This window comes from Parasteatoda tepidariorum, chromosome 5 (assembly GCF_043381705.1).
Source record: "Parasteatoda tepidariorum isolate YZ-2023 chromosome 5, CAS_Ptep_4.0, whole genome shotgun sequence".
In the NCBI taxonomy this organism is placed as follows: domain Eukaryota; kingdom Metazoa; phylum Arthropoda; class Arachnida; order Araneae; family Theridiidae; genus Parasteatoda; species Parasteatoda tepidariorum.
This window is the reverse complement of record NC_092208.1, coordinates 6440146-6457212: the sequence shown is the minus strand read 5'-3', so window position 1 is coordinate 6457212 and position 17067 is coordinate 6440146. Positions and strand designations below refer to the sequence as shown.

General features: G+C 30.1%; 1 protein-coding gene across 3 annotated transcripts in view; it reads left to right on the top strand.

The window, feature by feature from the left end:
- LOC107441192 (tudor domain-containing protein 5) overlaps positions 1-17067 on the top strand; it is a 97190-nt gene that overhangs the window by 68800 nt on the left and 11323 nt on the right. For all 3 annotated transcript variants that reach the window (XM_016054396.4, XM_043046447.2, XM_071180949.1), the window contains 3 exons: positions 8812-8935; positions 11723-11802; positions 14481-14546. In XM_016054396.4, the coding sequence (XP_015909882.2) occupies positions 8812-8935; positions 11723-11802; positions 14481-14546 (270 nt within the window). The remainder of the gene's footprint in view (positions 1-8811; positions 8936-11722; positions 11803-14480; positions 14547-17067) is intronic.

The following is a 17067-nucleotide window of genomic DNA, read 5'->3' as shown; positions in this document are numbered from 1 at the left end:
CGAATGAAGGTCTTAAAACGTTTGAAAAACTATTTAATACCCGAATATTTTGTTCCTTTAAATGTTTTCAAGCTTAAAGTATTAAATCTGTTGGATATTGGTGTGTTCTTCAACAAGTTTTTAACTTGGGTATTAAAAAACTTTTTAAGTAACTAAGATTAATCTTTGACGATATTCCATTCCGGCGAAGATTTAGATTTTGAATTAAAAATACGAAACGCCTACAAAGCAACAAAATTAAGATAAAATAATTTCTTCTTATTTTAGATAAGATAATATGAACAATAATACTCGAAACATGTGAAGTTATAAACATTATTTAAATTAGTAAATAAATAACTTTGAGTGCAGCACAGAACAAACTGGTACTTATATGTGAACCAACAAATTTAATTACGAAAATTAAAAACTGAATGCTTATTTCATGTGGGGATAGATGTATTTATTATTTAAATCATTCATTAACCTAAGCAAATTATATAAAACGAAGAAATTTTGATGAATAGCGCGTGCCTTTTCTATTTTACTCTCAAAATATAAACATCAAATTCAACTAATAACTAATGCATAAAAATGGAACATGCATACTGTGCATAAAAAATAATTTCATGAAGATTTGTTATTTTTATTCGTTTCAGAATTTTGTTATCAAAGTACACAAAAAANTAATAAAGGAGGATTTTCCAAGCATCGAGTACCCTTGAACAAATTGTTTTTAGCGTGTTCTGATGTATAATAACAACACATATTGTGCAAAAGGGGGAGAAAAAAAAAGGTGTTGGATTACGGTGCATAAAAGCAAGGCCACATGCCGAGTTCTATAGCAGTCGTAACGTTCCGTGCTATCGCTCTTCACTGTGTTGAAGACTTGCAAAACGACAAGCGGAAAAGTTTTTTCTATGAATTTTAATAACGCAAACGATTGTGTTTATTCTTCGATTACGATTATCACATCATTATTTTCTTAATTTCAGACGATTTAAAAAGTTTTATTTCAACATTAAGTCTAAAAAATAGTTATTGGATAATATCGTATTTCACGATTTCTAAATTATCCCTTTCACTGTTTCTTAAAATTTTTATGATGTTTCGATATTTTTGAAATTCTTAAGAAATAGAAGGCAGTGCAATTAAAGAACAAGGAAACTACTAGGAAAGAGCTTTTCTTGATCAAACTAAATTTCTTTTAAATTAGCGTATTCACGCAATCAATTTGTCAAATATGAATTTTTTTGTTACTAAATATTGTTATAAGTTCCTAATAAAGAAAATCGGTTTTAGTTAAGAGCAATAAATGTACTATTGTTTGCCGACAGACTCAAAACATAAAAATCAATATGTACTAACTTGATTTTTTTTTTTTAATTATTTATTAAGAAAACTATGTTTGTTTCGCTTTAAATGTTTCCAATTTCTGTAAAATAATTTCAAATTTTCTGCAAAATAATTATCAAACCGACCTGAAGGTAAAATACAATGAGATCATAAAATATCCTATTTTATATTTTTGTCATAGTAAATGGAACTTTTGGCCGTGCATAGCACAAAATGTTTGCGCTTCGAAAGTTTAAATGCATTATCCTAAATCTAATTAATTATTAGCACTTATCATGCCGGATCATTTACTATAAACGGTAATATTCGTAGAAAGGTAGCAATCGTTTTATTTCGCCACTGTATAAAACTTCCAAAAATATTAAATTCTCCGCCATTTTGTGACATTGCATCTCACACTTCTACTGATTTCAAGATTTAAAAATGAACAAATGAATTAATTAAACTGAATAGAAACATAATGATGGTTCTTTTTCGAAAACTTTTCATTTGCTGATGTCATGCAGAAAGGCAGATGAAAAATGGGGGAACTTCGCCTTACGTATGTGAATATTAGAGGATGTCCTCGAAGATGTGAATACATCACGAGTGGGTATGATGACATAGATTTCAACCGCAGACGAGCTAAAGAAGGAAGATAATACTTTCATTCATACGTATCCGCTAGCTTTAGTAAATCCAAACCGGATTTCAGATTCGAGGAAGATTTTAACGAATTCCAGAAATGATACTTTCAAATTTTAAAAGGTTATTCGGTGCGGATTATATTTCCTTTTAAAATGCCATTATCATTTTTTGTTTTGTTTCGTTTTTCTTTTACGAAAGTCGGAATTATTGGAAATAAAATGAATCTCAGCATGTTGGCGCTAATCGCCATTTAACGACTAAACCAGTGTTGTGGTCTTACATAGTTAAGTCACAAAGTTGAAATAAACTGGTGAGTAAAGGGGGGAGTCATATAATTGAAAATACCAAAATATATGTTTACAAGGAAAAAACAAAAATAGGAGTAATGAAACATTAAGTTAAAAATAGTAGGAATAAGATAATAAATAATGAGGAATAAAATTATATTTACATTAATATATACATTCCTATTAATATATTCATTCATATTAATATATACATTCATATTAATATATACATTCATATCTACATTTTTACTTTAAATATTTACAATAAATGTGTTTCTCTGGTTGTGCGGCGACCTGGTCATGACAAAAGTGAGTTGGAATTAAAAGTATTATAAAAGTAATACTATAAACAAATTAAAATATTTTGATGGTAATTTAATATTTAATTTTTCACTTTTTAAAAAGTTCAAAAAATTTTTGGTTGCAGCAGCGTGCTTAAAAATTTTAAAAAGATAACAAAAGTGATTGCCAACATTTGAAAAAGTATTAAAATAAGAAGAAAAAAAATTAAGCTTCTTTATTTGTTATTTTTTTATGAACCAAAATCATTAAACATTTAGCAATAAAAATATTTAAATTATAAAAAATAAGTAAATAAATAAACTGTATTTATTAGTCTTTGAAAAAAAATAGAAATATATAATATCAAAAATTTTTGTAAACATTTTATTGTTTCAATTTGTTATATTCATTAAATTCTTAGCTAACTTAAATGATTTCTTTCTGTTTAATGTCAGGATTAAACCGTTTAAAGCTAATTTGGATCTTTATAACTGAAAACATTTTTTTCTGATTGTATGAGGTTACAACATGACAATCTATATCATTTACTGGGATGCTTATTGCAAGAGAGTTAAGAAAGTGATCGAGAATTAAAAACTAAAGCTTGCAGAATTTCATTTTATTGTTTTTTAACATATTAAAAACTTGCGAGGTTTTTAATGTGCAGGTCAAAAATGAAAAGTCCCGGTCGAGAAATTCATATTGGATAGTAGGTAAGAACCTGCTCGCTATTGTTCACCAACCTCTGGAACTGCTTACGGAATTCTTTATGGGTCAGATCGCGGTAGCTTCTGTACAATTCGTAGTTCAGTTTGTTTTTAGCTTTTAGTTTTCTGGGCGAAAAAAGAAACTTTTGACCACAGAAGTGTATAAACGTCTTAAATAATATACGTTTATGGCATTAAAGTAAATTAAAAGCATTCCCGAAACAGTCCGTAAGGGTTCAGGAGGATCATGATTGACAGGACTTTACATTTCCGTGATCAACGGCATGACTTAGGACAGTGGTTTCCAAACTTGATGTTACTACGCCTCCCTTAAAAATATTTAATCATTTGGAGCCCCCCCTGAAGATTTCATAAAATGAAAACACAAACATTTTTACTCTTATAAAATTTATTCATACAAACTAATGGAAAACGATATTTTATTATTGTTTTTAATGAGATGGGTGTGCTTGTCTATTAGCACAAAGTTTATCAAATCTTGGTGTTTGTTACGATATAGCTACTCGTAGCTCTTTTTCTACAACTAAACGAGCTTGATATTTGGATTTCATTGCAGCCAAGACAGAAAATCCCGTTTCGCATAAATATGATGTTGCGAATGGCAGCAGTACTTTCAAAGCTTTGTTTGACAAAGTGTTATATTCTGTATGAAGATTCAACCAGAATTGAACCAGAGATGCAGTCTGAAATTTATGTTTTAATGTAGTATCACAAGATAATTCAGTCAATTTTTCTTTTTCAATACTTGTCAATCCAAATTCATCATCTTCTTCGTCGATAAATGGATTCTGTATCCATGCAAACCTTGTAAAATCAAGATCACCAAAATAATTCGAAAATTGAAGCAACAAACCATTCAAGTGTTCCACAAAGAGAATTTTGTTTGCTTCTATGTTATCTCGGGCGCATAAAATTAAACGTGGAAACATGTCAATCTTATTTCTTTGCAAATTTGATTTCCATAGCTCCACTCTTTCAATAAATGCTTTCACTTCGTCTTTTTGTGTAAGCAAATGCATTTGCGGTCCTTGTATTGATTTATTAAGAACACTCAATTTTTCAAAAATGTCAACCAAATATGTAAGTTTAACGATAAAATTATCATCCCTAAACATATTGCCGTCTTCATTATGATTTTCCTCGAGAAACAAAGCAATTTCTTCTTTGAGTTCAAGTACCCTTTGAATCACTTTTGCACGAGATAGCCAGCGCACTTCACAATAGTACAGAAGTGACATGTAATTAGCTCGCATATCTTCACACAGTTTTGCGAACAACCTTGCTTTTAATGGACTGTTTTTTATGTAATTTATATCTTTCGTTACCTTTGCAGAAACATTGTTAAGCTCCTCGCTTATAGTTTTTGATACGAGAGCTTCTCCGTGGAGCATGCGGTGCGTCCAGAGTACCTCAGGTGTTTTCATTTTAACTAGTGTTTGAAGACCAGTTTTGTGTCCCGCCATTGATTGTACACCGTCAGTACAGAGCCCAATGCAATTATTCCACATTATGCAGTTCTCATTAAAAAATCTGTCTAGTATTTTGAAAATTTCATTGGATGTGGCTCTGTCAGGAATTGGTTTGTAAAATAAGATATCTTCAATTATATTAGTATCGTCCACATATCGAACATATGCAATTAAATATGCGTCTTTAGCTACATCAGTAGCTTCATCTACTTGTATGGCGAATTTTGAAGTACGCATTCGAGAAACTAATTGGTCACAAAGATCTTCAGATATATCATCAATTCTTCTGCCAATTGTATTAGCAGCAAGCGGTATTTGTCTCAGCTGATTCGTATAAGATAAGATTGGCCAAACATTGTTTTGACCATATCAATAGCTGCCGGCAAAACTAAGGTTTCTGTTATTGTGTGGGGTTTTTTACACGATTCTGTACGACACTAGGTATGATGCTAGTAATGCATTTGATGGAATATGAAAAATTTTTTTGAAATTCTGCTTGTTTTTAGATAACTCATCCAATTTTTTTTGAAAAAATTCTTGGAGCTTACCAACGTATTCAGAATTAATAGTTTCAAGGTGCCGGGTCTCATACTATCAGCAGCCAAAACTTTTGAACACAACAAACACATTGGTTTTTCCACATTATCGTTAATAATATTAGTAAATCCGAACGATAAATAGGATAAGTCGTATTTCCTTGTCTTGGGAGTTCTTCCTGCCTGTTCCTTGTGGCTTGTATTCCCACTACTTGTGCCAACATCAGAATCTTCATTATTAGTGGATTTTCGCTTTTATCCTATCAAAAACTTATCCATTTGTCTGGAAATATTAGGAATAATATTATATTATTCTAAAAAAATAAAACTATTAAATTACTATTATGATCAGTAGGCAATCACGTCAATAACAATAGAAACACAACCTAACACTGCTGAACCAATTAAATATTAGCTGGGACACGAACCAAATTGGTGAGCTAAACGTGCGTCGATCTTTTCTGGATGTGTGGCATCCAGTGGTGTTAGTGCGCGCATCTGGCTTTTGTTAAGTTGTGTCGGTCGAGTGGTGCTAGTGTCGCCAAATTAACGACGGCCTTGGTTCAAAAGATTTGCCGGGGTCTAGGACGCCTAGGTATATGGATGCTAAGTTACGAAATGTTTAGTTGAACTATGCGCGATAAAGATCGATGGTATTTTTTAATTTATTCTGTCATTTTTTGCATAGAAAACTTTAGCAGTAATTTGGAAAATTGTTCACTGTGACTAATTTTCGCGGCTCCCTTTAGACTAGTCCGCGCCTCCCAGTTTGGAAAACGCTGCATTAACCTAAGCAGATTGTGTAAAACGAAGAAATTTTGATGAATAGCGCGTGCCTTTTCGATTTTACTCCCTAAATATAAACACCAGATGCAACCAAAATCTATTGCATTAAAATGGAACTCGCATACTGTGCATAAAAATAACCTTATGACGATTTATGTAAAGTACATTAAAAATAATCTAAAAAAGATTTATTGTTTTTATTGGCTTAAGAGTTGTGTTATCAAATTACACGAAAAACAAACTGATAGAAGTGTGACGACGAAACTTAAATTCACTGAAATTTAAAGCACATGTTCTCAAAGTTAAAAAGATGCTTAACAGCTTAAAATGTAACTTAAGTAAAGAATTATAAATTCAAAATACATCACGATTGTGATTTTTAAAATTGTATTCATCAAGTTAGCTGTGATTTATTCTGTGTATATTTTTATTAAATAAATTTTTTTTTTAAATACATTAAGGAAGGCAAATAGTAAAATATGTAATTGAAATATCTATACTTTAATTTGAATAAAACTTACACAGTCTTCACCGCCTTAAACATCCTTGTTTAAATAATATCGCAAACAAGATAATTAATTTTGGAACACTCTTAAGAATTTTTGAGCAATTGATTGGATTTAGGGGTGAATCCTAGAATAACCCGCCATTTGGCGATTTTTTCAAACGTCGCCAAACAAGTTTTTGAAATCTCGCCAAACTAGTCTTCTGGAGGATATTTCGGGGAGATTATTTTGAACTTTATTTATTATTATTATATTTATTATTAACGTTAATTTTACTTTATTCTAATCTCTTGTTAGAATCGTCGTTATTTCGTTTTTTAATTTTTTTTTGTGCGATACCGGTTGAAAATGTTGAAGTAAATTTTTATCCAATTAAAAAATATATTAATAAATTTGTAATAATTTTTAATAATCAAAAAGCAACGTTGATCCCAGTAAATTGCCAACTTGGCGAGATTTCTGAAAGGCGCCAAGAGGTGTGCGATTCTAGGATTTTACCGGACTTAGCAGTTGCATTGTATAACGCCATTGCTTACTATTTAAGTATCTAAGTACTGATGATTTGAAATAAATCTTAATTGGTTGGTATAACAGATATATTCTCAAGTCTTCAATTTAAATACCTTATAACTTAATTGAACATATTTTAAATTAATGAATTATAATAAAATGACGGAACTCTGATGGCGATCATTTGAAGAGGAGGAAGTATAATTGTGTTTTTATGTAATGAAAAATGGATTTATGATGTCAAAAAGTGATGTATTTAAATGCGGGATTTGAAATTAAAGTGTCGCAATAGCGTATAAAAATATTGGGACTTTCAAAACCTTGCAGAATTGCATAACAGTAATTACTAAAGTAAACGATGGATAAATAATTTTGCACAATGGACCACGTCAAAAAATAGTTATCTAAATGAATGATTCTTTACTTGCTATTCGTAATAATAACGTGCTAAAATATCAAAATTTTAAAAACCACGCGGAAATGTGTAACAATAACTGCCGAAAAAAGGATCAAAAGTCATTTATATTTGCTATGAATTTTCTGCAAATAATGCTTTCATAACTTTCGAAAATCGTGATTTCGGAAACAAAGTGAAAATGGGTAGCATTAACCATCGAAAAGCCATTGGATTTACTGTGAAATCGGAACACACGAAGAGCGTCAAAAGTGATAACTAAAATTCTAAATTCGTGTATCGTAATAATGACTTAATAAAAATATTGGGATTTTTAAAACTATTTTTAAAACTAACGTTCGTAGCGTTAACTATCGAAAAATAGCGATCGAAAAACTAAATTGATTGAGATTGGGTGCATCAAAAACTTAAAGGCGGAAATTTAAAAATTTCGATTTTTTTTTCCTCCATTTTTCAAAATTTTTTTTTTTTTGTTTTGATTTTTCAAAATTTTTGTTTAAATTGCTGTTACGAGTGTTGGTGGGCCGCAGCTTGTGCACCCCTAACATAGGCGATAACTACTCTACTATCTCCCAATTTTATATATATATAACGTCGTTGCCGAGTGGAAGGATTAAAAGAGGTCTTAGGCCGGGAAGGAGGGTACAAAATTTATTTATTAATTATTAGGCAGAGCAGTCATGAGAAGCATGAAAGTGAACGTGAAAAGTTGCGCTCCTTGGTTATATGTTAGGGAAAATCTTGCAAAGTCCGTAAAATGTCTTAATTTAGGGAAAGAGTATTAGTATTTGCTGTTGGTTTATGAAATAGATCGAACGTTTCCCGCAGAAAGCAAAGGGGAAAATGTCCTGCTTTTAATTAAATGCATGCTTGAGCCAAAAATAGATTTAAGAACAGAATGTGGCTTTTAAAAGTGTGAGAAAGAATTTCGATTAGAATAATAATTAGGATAACATGAAAAGATTAATTGAAGCTTTTTATGTTACATATATATTTGTCATATCTCAAAAAATACACAAATTAAAGACTTTTTGCACTCACTAACAAAACTTATTTGCTAAGATAATTTCAGGCAAAAAAATATTTTTCACTTTTATTTTATTTATGACAAGTAAAAAGAAAGCATGATAAGAAATGTTTGAAATTGTAGGATTGCAAATTTTTACATCTAATGTAATTTTTTTTGGCAAAACACAAAATGTGAATGAAATCAGATGAATAGTTTTTTTTGGGGGAAAAGGAAAATACATTTTTTTAAACATTGTTACGTGTTGTTATTTAGCTTTCTAATTTCTGTGATTGTCTAACATTTTCTTTTTAAACTTTTCAGAGTGAAAACCACAGATGGATATGTCTTTCATGTGTTACTCTTTGATTCACAACCTTATATTTCTAGTGGTGATATTTCCGTCCTTATTTGGCATGCTAAAACTCCATCTTATCTGTTTCATAAAGTAAGCTTAGGATTCTTAGTAATAAATGTTATTTATAGACAAAAACTTGCATTAAAACTGTATCATACCTGCCAAGTCTCCTGTTTTTTAACGAAGACTCCTGTATTTTATGACTATCTCCTGTTTACCCATATATTCTCAAATTTATCCGTGTTTGTTAAGGAAAGTTTTTAATAAGCATTTATTGCTGATAAAATATCCGCTGATGGCAAAAATGCTTCCCTAATTCCTCAACAGATGGTGCTATTGCCAGTATGTTGAGTGTTTATAGTTTAAGTAGTTATGAATAATAGTTTAAAAAATATTTTTTAGATTAAGATTTATATACACAGTTTTTACTTTTCTAAATTTAAGTGCTTATATTATTTCCAATTTTGAATTTATTTCTTTATTCTTTATTTTTTTTTACTTTCATGATTATGCATAATGTATCAAATCTTTGCTTGTAGCCTAAGAAATACGGCTAGTGAAATCTCCGTTATTTTATTTCTCCAATGTTGGCAGGTCTGCTGTATTTCTACTCACAAAATATTACTAGTGTAACAAAATGTTGATATAAAAGGGAGAAACAAAAAGCCCTTATTTATAGGATCTGTTGTTCAAAACCAATTTTTAGAAGAAAACTTTTTGTTTGTGTTTAAAAGGCTGTTCACTTTTAATTTTTTAATTTCAAAAATTGAGTATAAAACTTCTATTATGTGATCTTTGCAGAGTAATTCTCGTATTGAATTTTTGAAATTTTTCTTGGAACTCTTATGTATTGTATTATTTTCTGTTGATTCTAGTATTTCGTTCATTTTTTTTTTGGTACTATAACAGGGTTGCCACAGGTGACTAAAAGGCAACTATTTTTGGCATGAGGCGACTGTGGCAACTTTTTTTGCCTGAAAAGGCTAAAAAAAGCTATTTCCAGGAAAAGGAAACTATTGGGAGACTTTTCTGTACTCCTAGAAATGTTTTTTTTTTAGCATAAATTGGGTTCAAAATCTGCAGCCCACGATAGCTTTTGAATACACTGAACTTTTTTTTCTCAAAAAATAAAAATTTTTGAAAATTTTGAATTGCAAATTTGAGTTTTCAGTTTTTAATTCGTTCAAACTGCAGATTCCTTTGTAAGGTTAACTTTCTTCGTGTTTTTTTGTATTTATTTATTATGTATATATATATATACAGTGAAACCTGTGTGTAACGATACTGTCTATAACGATAAACCTGTCTATAGCGATATTTCCTTGAGGTCCCGGTGAAATTCCTATTTACTCAATGTATTTTTAACCTGTTTATAGCGATAACCACNGCAACTATTTTCATGCTTTAGGCTTCTAAAAGCAACTATTTTGTCCATTTTTTTTCTGTGGCAACCCTATAATAATCTTTATAAAGTGATAAAAGTTTATTGACAGATGCCAAGGCAGGTGGAGATCGGCGGTGGAACAAATTTCCAATTTTTGAAAAGACAAATCTGCATTTTGTAAAAGTATTAGTATTTTTAGTATTTTATCAAATTATTACACGTGTTTGTTTTTAAGTGCTTTTGATATTAAATGTAAAAGAGAGTGCCTATTAAAATTAATTTCTTTCTATGATTAAAAAATGTACCTGAAAATTATTTCTATTTTTTGCAAAAATGGGTTCCAAAGTATTAAACCTGTTACCCCATAAAGATTACTAACCTTTGTTTTGTAATCATTATGTGGTAATTCTGAATAGTTATAGTTAAGAATGAATTAGTTTTTTTCTTCCTTTTTTTTTATTAATTTCTGCTCTTTGATGCAACAACAAATTTTAAATACAATTTCAAATATTATTTATAGAATGAAATGAGTGACAAATATAATTGAATCGAAAATATATTCTTGACTAGTGTGGGTCTCATAGTTGAAAAGATTTGTATTTTTCCATTGTGACTGATCTACAATCTGGTTTCTCTTTTGATGTAAGATAATCTTTTTTGGTAAAGGAATAACTTATGAACTACCCAGATTTTCTCAAAATAAAAAGCCCTGCAATCCATAACAAAAGTTTGACTGTTTAGCAAAATTTTTATGTTTAGCAATACTTCACTTTCTTGTTAAATCTTCTAAATTTTTTCATGTTTCATAGATTATTATTAAGTTTGAAAATTAATCTCGAATTCACGTGACGATTTCTGTGAATTATTCATATTTATTCTAAAATCCATGTGTCAAAAAATTTTTGCTTGCATTTTAGTAGTATCTTTCGTGAACTTTCGAATTTGATAATGTATAACTAATAAAACTAAAGCATTTATATCAAAATAACAGAAAATAGGTTAAAGATAATTCCAATTTGGTCAAGTAAAGGTGATTTTCCTATTCTTTGGGTGATACATTTATAAAACTACAAGCCTCCATGAAAAGTAATTAGAATAGAACAGTAAAAAAGAAAAAAATGTTTTGTTAGCTTCCTTCTTAAGCAGAAAGTTTAATGAAATGGGGCATTGAGCACTGTAATTTCATAATCCTTGTGTTAGCAAATAGATGAAAATGCTTGCAAACAAATATTTGATGACAGTAAAACAGTATTTATGCAATATTTTATACCAAAATTTTGTTCATTTTATTAAAAATAATATTGCACGCAATTCAAAGAAAAAAGATTTTCAGCTTTTTTATATGTTTTTCTTTCTTAATTTGTACTTTCGTTCTTACGTAAGTTTTATAATCCTTCTGCAAATTTCAGCCTTCTGCAATTATTATTTTAGTATTAAATTTGTTTTTGAGCATTGTTTATTTCTTTTACTTATCATTTTTCTTTTTAATGTAGTTGCAGGCTCAAGAAATTGAACTTGCCTCTGTTACACTGATGGAAAATGGAAATGAAGAATTTTTTGCTCAACTTGAAAGGTTGTATGCTTTTTCCTCAGACATTCTGATTTTATACTTTATACTATTGCAAATTCCTGAAAACCTAGGTAGGGGGTGCTGAATTATACTCTCTTGTAAGGTTGCGACATTTCAGAAATATTTTCTTCTGCTATAATAAAGGTTTTAGGAGATTTTTTTTCCTCAGTCAACTTGGCCTAATTGGGGCCCCTTCTGCTAAAGAATGTAACGTAAAATAAACTTTCTATTCGATTTGGGGGTGCCTCTAATGTGGCGGCCTGGGGCAACTGCCCCTGCCTTAGCCTGATTCTGATCAAAGTAGATGGAGATAGGGAGGGAAAATTATAAATATGCTTCTAATCCTTTTTAGCTTTATTTTCATAAGCAAACAAATAGTGAATATTTCTTTCTTTCAGCTGTATGTTTCTAAATATGTAAAATACTTTAGTAAATTTCTTAGAGAAAGTGGCTCTCAAGATGGGCTTGAGAATAAACGAGAACAAAACTAAATGTTTGCCTTGTACTAAAACAGTCTTCAATAACACCAGAATATAAATTTGAGTTTATTGACAATTTCCTTTACTTGGGCTCTGTAATCAGCAACAGGAACAATGTTACAATCGAAATACAAAGGAGAATTACTACAGCCATTAGATGTTTTAATGGAATTCAAAAATACCAAAAATCTAATGTAATTCATTGAAAAACAAAAATTATATGATATAAATCTCTTTTAAGATCAATTTTAACATATGCTTGAGAAACCTGGACCATATCTTGTACAGATGAGGTTATGTTGGGTACTTTTGAGAGAAAGGTCTTGAGAATTATTTTTGGCATCTGAGCCTGTAAGATTCATTGTTTCTAACTCATTGTTCAATGCATAAGTTCAGGCTCAGTCTTATGTACTTTGCAAAAGAGGTTAAATTTTTCATCTTTTGTTATTAAATTAAGTTTTTAAAAAAGATTTCTACATCATCTGAATTGGTTTTTATTATCAAAACTCTTAATTGTTCAATATATAAGTTCATGTTCAGTTACATGAACTTCACAAAATGCATAAAATTTTCATTTTATGTTATTAAATTTACCCCAGTCACTAGGGGTATGCTTAATATTATGAGTCAAAGTTGAGAATCAAGTATGGTTGTACTTAAAATTTTTTGTTAGTAATTATTAAATAAAATCATAGTCCCAAATAGTCAAGAGTGTCGAGTTCACGAGGGTGAACGTGCATGTTAACAAATGTGGCTTGTTTGAATAAATGTTTTTAAAAGGTATCCATTAAAAGAATAGGGTAAACTTTGTGCTATCTAGACTAAAGCAAAAAATAATGTGAATAATGCTCAGTTTAAGTACAGAAAGCACATTGCTGTAATTTTTATTCTATAAATGAGTACGTTCCTCGGTGTTTTAACACAAAATGACAGTAAAATGGTAAAGAAAATCCTATTCTAAAGCTTGGAATTCTAATTTAATTTTTTTTTGGACCCTGTGCTTCTGCCATAATCCCTCACACTTGTTACTTATCACCCTTTTTTATATTCAAGTTCAAACTTGTCCCCAGTCAAAATTCTTGATGGTTCCAACAAATCATTTTGATGGTTTATGTAGGTTTCAGTGTGATTCATGATGGTCCCACATTAATTGATGTTCACTATCATCCTCCATTTTGCATTTGTGGTTTTTTATATGCCAGCAAACTTCCATCATTCCATGAGGGAAAAATCCACTTTAATACTATGATGGTTAACCATCAAGAGAAGTTTGATTCTCTTGGACCAACAATCTGTGATGGTTCCAGCTATACATTTCCATGATAGTTTAATGGGAATTCTTGTTGGTTCTCAGGAATGTGCCATCAAAACAATTTGTTTCTTTATGCTGGCCCATCACAAATCAATCCGAATTCCTACATTATGATGATGGTTGTTCATGATTATTCCAATATTTGATTTCCATGAAACTATGATGGAAATTTCTGATGGTTTAACATGAACAAACCATCAAAACAAGTCTCTATTCTTGTGTTGGACCATTATAAATCAGTCCGAATTCCTACCTCGGGGTGTTGGGTACCATCAAAAATATAATGGTTCATGATGGAATTATTGATGGTTAGCATCAAGATTAGATTAGTCTATCAATGAAAAACCATCAGAAATTTTGACTTGGGGTTCCTCCTAGTTAAATCACTTTTCACATATCTCCTTACCTGATTATTTAGTGTTTAAACGCTGAAGAAGGTTCTTGTTTATAGAACTGAAACTATAGTAGTATATCAATGTTTATACTTTATTTCTTTTTCATTTCTGTTGATTTTTGCTTTAATTTAAAATATTTGAAATATCCTAATTTAATTTAAAACTTTCTTTGGCAGCTTTTTTTCTTATTGTTGTTCAATTAATAATTTATTTTTTTTAAATTATTACCTATTATAAATTGTTCTAGTAAAAAGGCTTTTAAGTAAAGGGCATGTTTATAAATTTTTTATATATTAAACGTATGTAAGTATTTGCTCTTTTAGATTCATTTAAAACTTCTTTGGTACTTTTTTTATTGTTTAATTAATAAGAATCTTTCTTATTATTTTTTTTAATTATCACCTATCTATTATAAATAGTAAAAAGGCTTATTAGTATAGGGCATGGTTATCAATTTTTTATATTTTAAACTTATGTAAATATTTGCTCTTTTAGATTTAAAGTGAAAGGTGTTGAAAAAATGGGGAGTGAAGCATCTATTTTGTTGTATCCTCTTTCAAAGTAAGTGTTAGTACTAAACTAAAAACTAAACTCAGAGGCATGACAGCCCATAGAGGTCCAAGGCCTATTGTGCCCACCTCAGTTTTCTTGACCTTTGGAAACAGTTATAGTATAGTTTTTAATTGACAAAAAAGTTTGATAAGGCTTCCATTCGATTGTGCTTGAATTTTTGGGGACAGGGTTGCCACTCCACAGGGTAAATAGAGAAAAACCTGGAAAATACAGGGAATTTAAAAATCACCTAAAATAGCAGAGAATTTAGATTTTTTCTTTACAAACTAGGAAATACAGGGAATTTTGTTTCTTAATTTCGTCCTTTAAAAAATGGTGACCACTCAAATCGTAATCTATGATGCATACCCTCCAACTTATGAGGATTTTGAAAATAATTCTTTCTAGTGGTAGCGAACCAAAGTAGAAATTTTTAAAGCAAATGGATCTCTCATAAAACTTTTATCAGAACTTAAGAATCTAGCCATATGGCCTGCACTTTTATAAGTAATAGNGTTTCTTATTTTCATATATATATATAGAGCCCAATATAGCTCACGCAAGAGCAAAGTAATTGTTGTGTTTCCTCTTAATATATTGTGTATAATATGTACAGGGACAAAACAGGGAATTTTTTTTCCAGATTTGAGTGGCAACCCTGTAGAAGTATCTTTATTTAGATCCACTTTTATCAGTTTATTAGGTAACAAAAGCTTAGACAAAACTTATTACCATCCATGTGGAAAATTATATTAATACCACGTAATAATGCATTTCTTATTGTAAAACAGATTTGCTTTTGTTGATTGCAGTGAGAATTTAAGTGATTGAAATAAATTTGAGTACTATAAAATCCACAGCTATGAATAAATAGTTCTTCAAAAAAAGGGGAAATTTATTCTGGAAAGAGTTAGTTTCTTTAAGTATTTGATATATATATATACTCAGCCGGACCTCTATTTAACGAAGTCGCTAAATCCAGATAATAAATTCGTTATATGGAAAATTTGTTAAATAGAAAATTTTCTTTTTAAATACTTAAGCAACACAAAACTGGTTTTAAGTTCATAAACACTAGGCATAATTAAAATAGCAATTGATACACCTTTATCTTGTATACTAGTATCTACTATTTATTTTATAAATCTTGACCATAAAGGAAAACTGCATGGAAAGCAAGGATAGAGCAAAGCATAATCCATTCTTACACTTTAATGCTACATACATTTTCAACTAAAAGGCTAAGTTTATACATAAATGTATAAAATTATAGCTGCATTTATTGTAAAAGTAATTTTAAATCTACATTACCACATGTGTTTTTAAGTTTAATTGCTACTGATAAAATTCGTTAATTTTGTCTGAGTTTTTGGTTTGCAAACAAAAGGAGAAAGGAATTTTACTGCTTTCTCTAATATTTAAATGGCTTTGAAAATCAATTAAAGGTCATTTCCTCCATAAATTGCGTTAACAAGTTTGAAATGTTCTGAAATAATATGGGAAGTAGGTCCGACTAGATACAGTCAATTCGCTATAACCAGAAGTACGATAACTCGAATATTACTATAACTCGATTTTTTAATGAGGTCCCGACCCTTTTATCTCCAATTTCATGTTAATTATTCTCGATTACTCGAATTTTACTCCCTTTAACTCGAATTTTTTTTTTTTTTGATCTTTGAAAGCAAGAAAAAAAAACTAGGAGCTGATATCTTGCCCCTTCCTTTGCAACACAAACACAATGTCTTTCACACTCATCATGGAGAAGCTAAAGCTGTCCCTCTTGAAGTATGTGAACAGTGGTTAAATGAAACTTTACCAAATTTACTTCAAGGATACAGTTAAAATGATGTTTTCAATATTGNAGAAAAAAAAACTAGGAACTGATATCTTGCCCCTTCCTTTGCAACACCAACACAATGTCTTTCGCACTCATCATGGAGAAGCTAAAGCTGTCCCTCTTGAAGTATGTGAACAGTGGTTAAATGAAACGTTACCAAATTTACTTCAAGGATACAGTTAAAATGATGTTTTCAATATTGATGAAATGGGTTTATTTTTTAAATGAAAACTGCTCAGGGGGTAAAATGAGCAAGGAACGTTTGACTGTCCTAGTAGGAGGAAATGCGTTTGGAACAGAGAAATTGCCCTTACTTGTTATCGGAAAATACCGAAATCCCCGATGTTTCAAGAATGTAAAAACGTATCCTTTGGATTACAAGTCTAGCAAAAAGTTTTGGATGACATCAGTTTTATTTGAAGACTATGTAAGAAAATTGGATCGGAAATTCTTCGCTAAAAAAAGAAAAGTGATATTCGTTATGGATAAATGCACAGCACATAGTGATCTACCTAATTAGAAAGCAGTAAACTTGCAGTTTCTCCCGCCAAACACAACAGCAAAGTTGCAGCCGATGGACCAGGGTATCATAAAGTGCATCAAACAGTCTTATCATAAATGGCTTGCCTGAAAAATGATCTTAAATATTGTAAGCATTTAGAAGATTTGTAATTAATAAGCATTATTTAA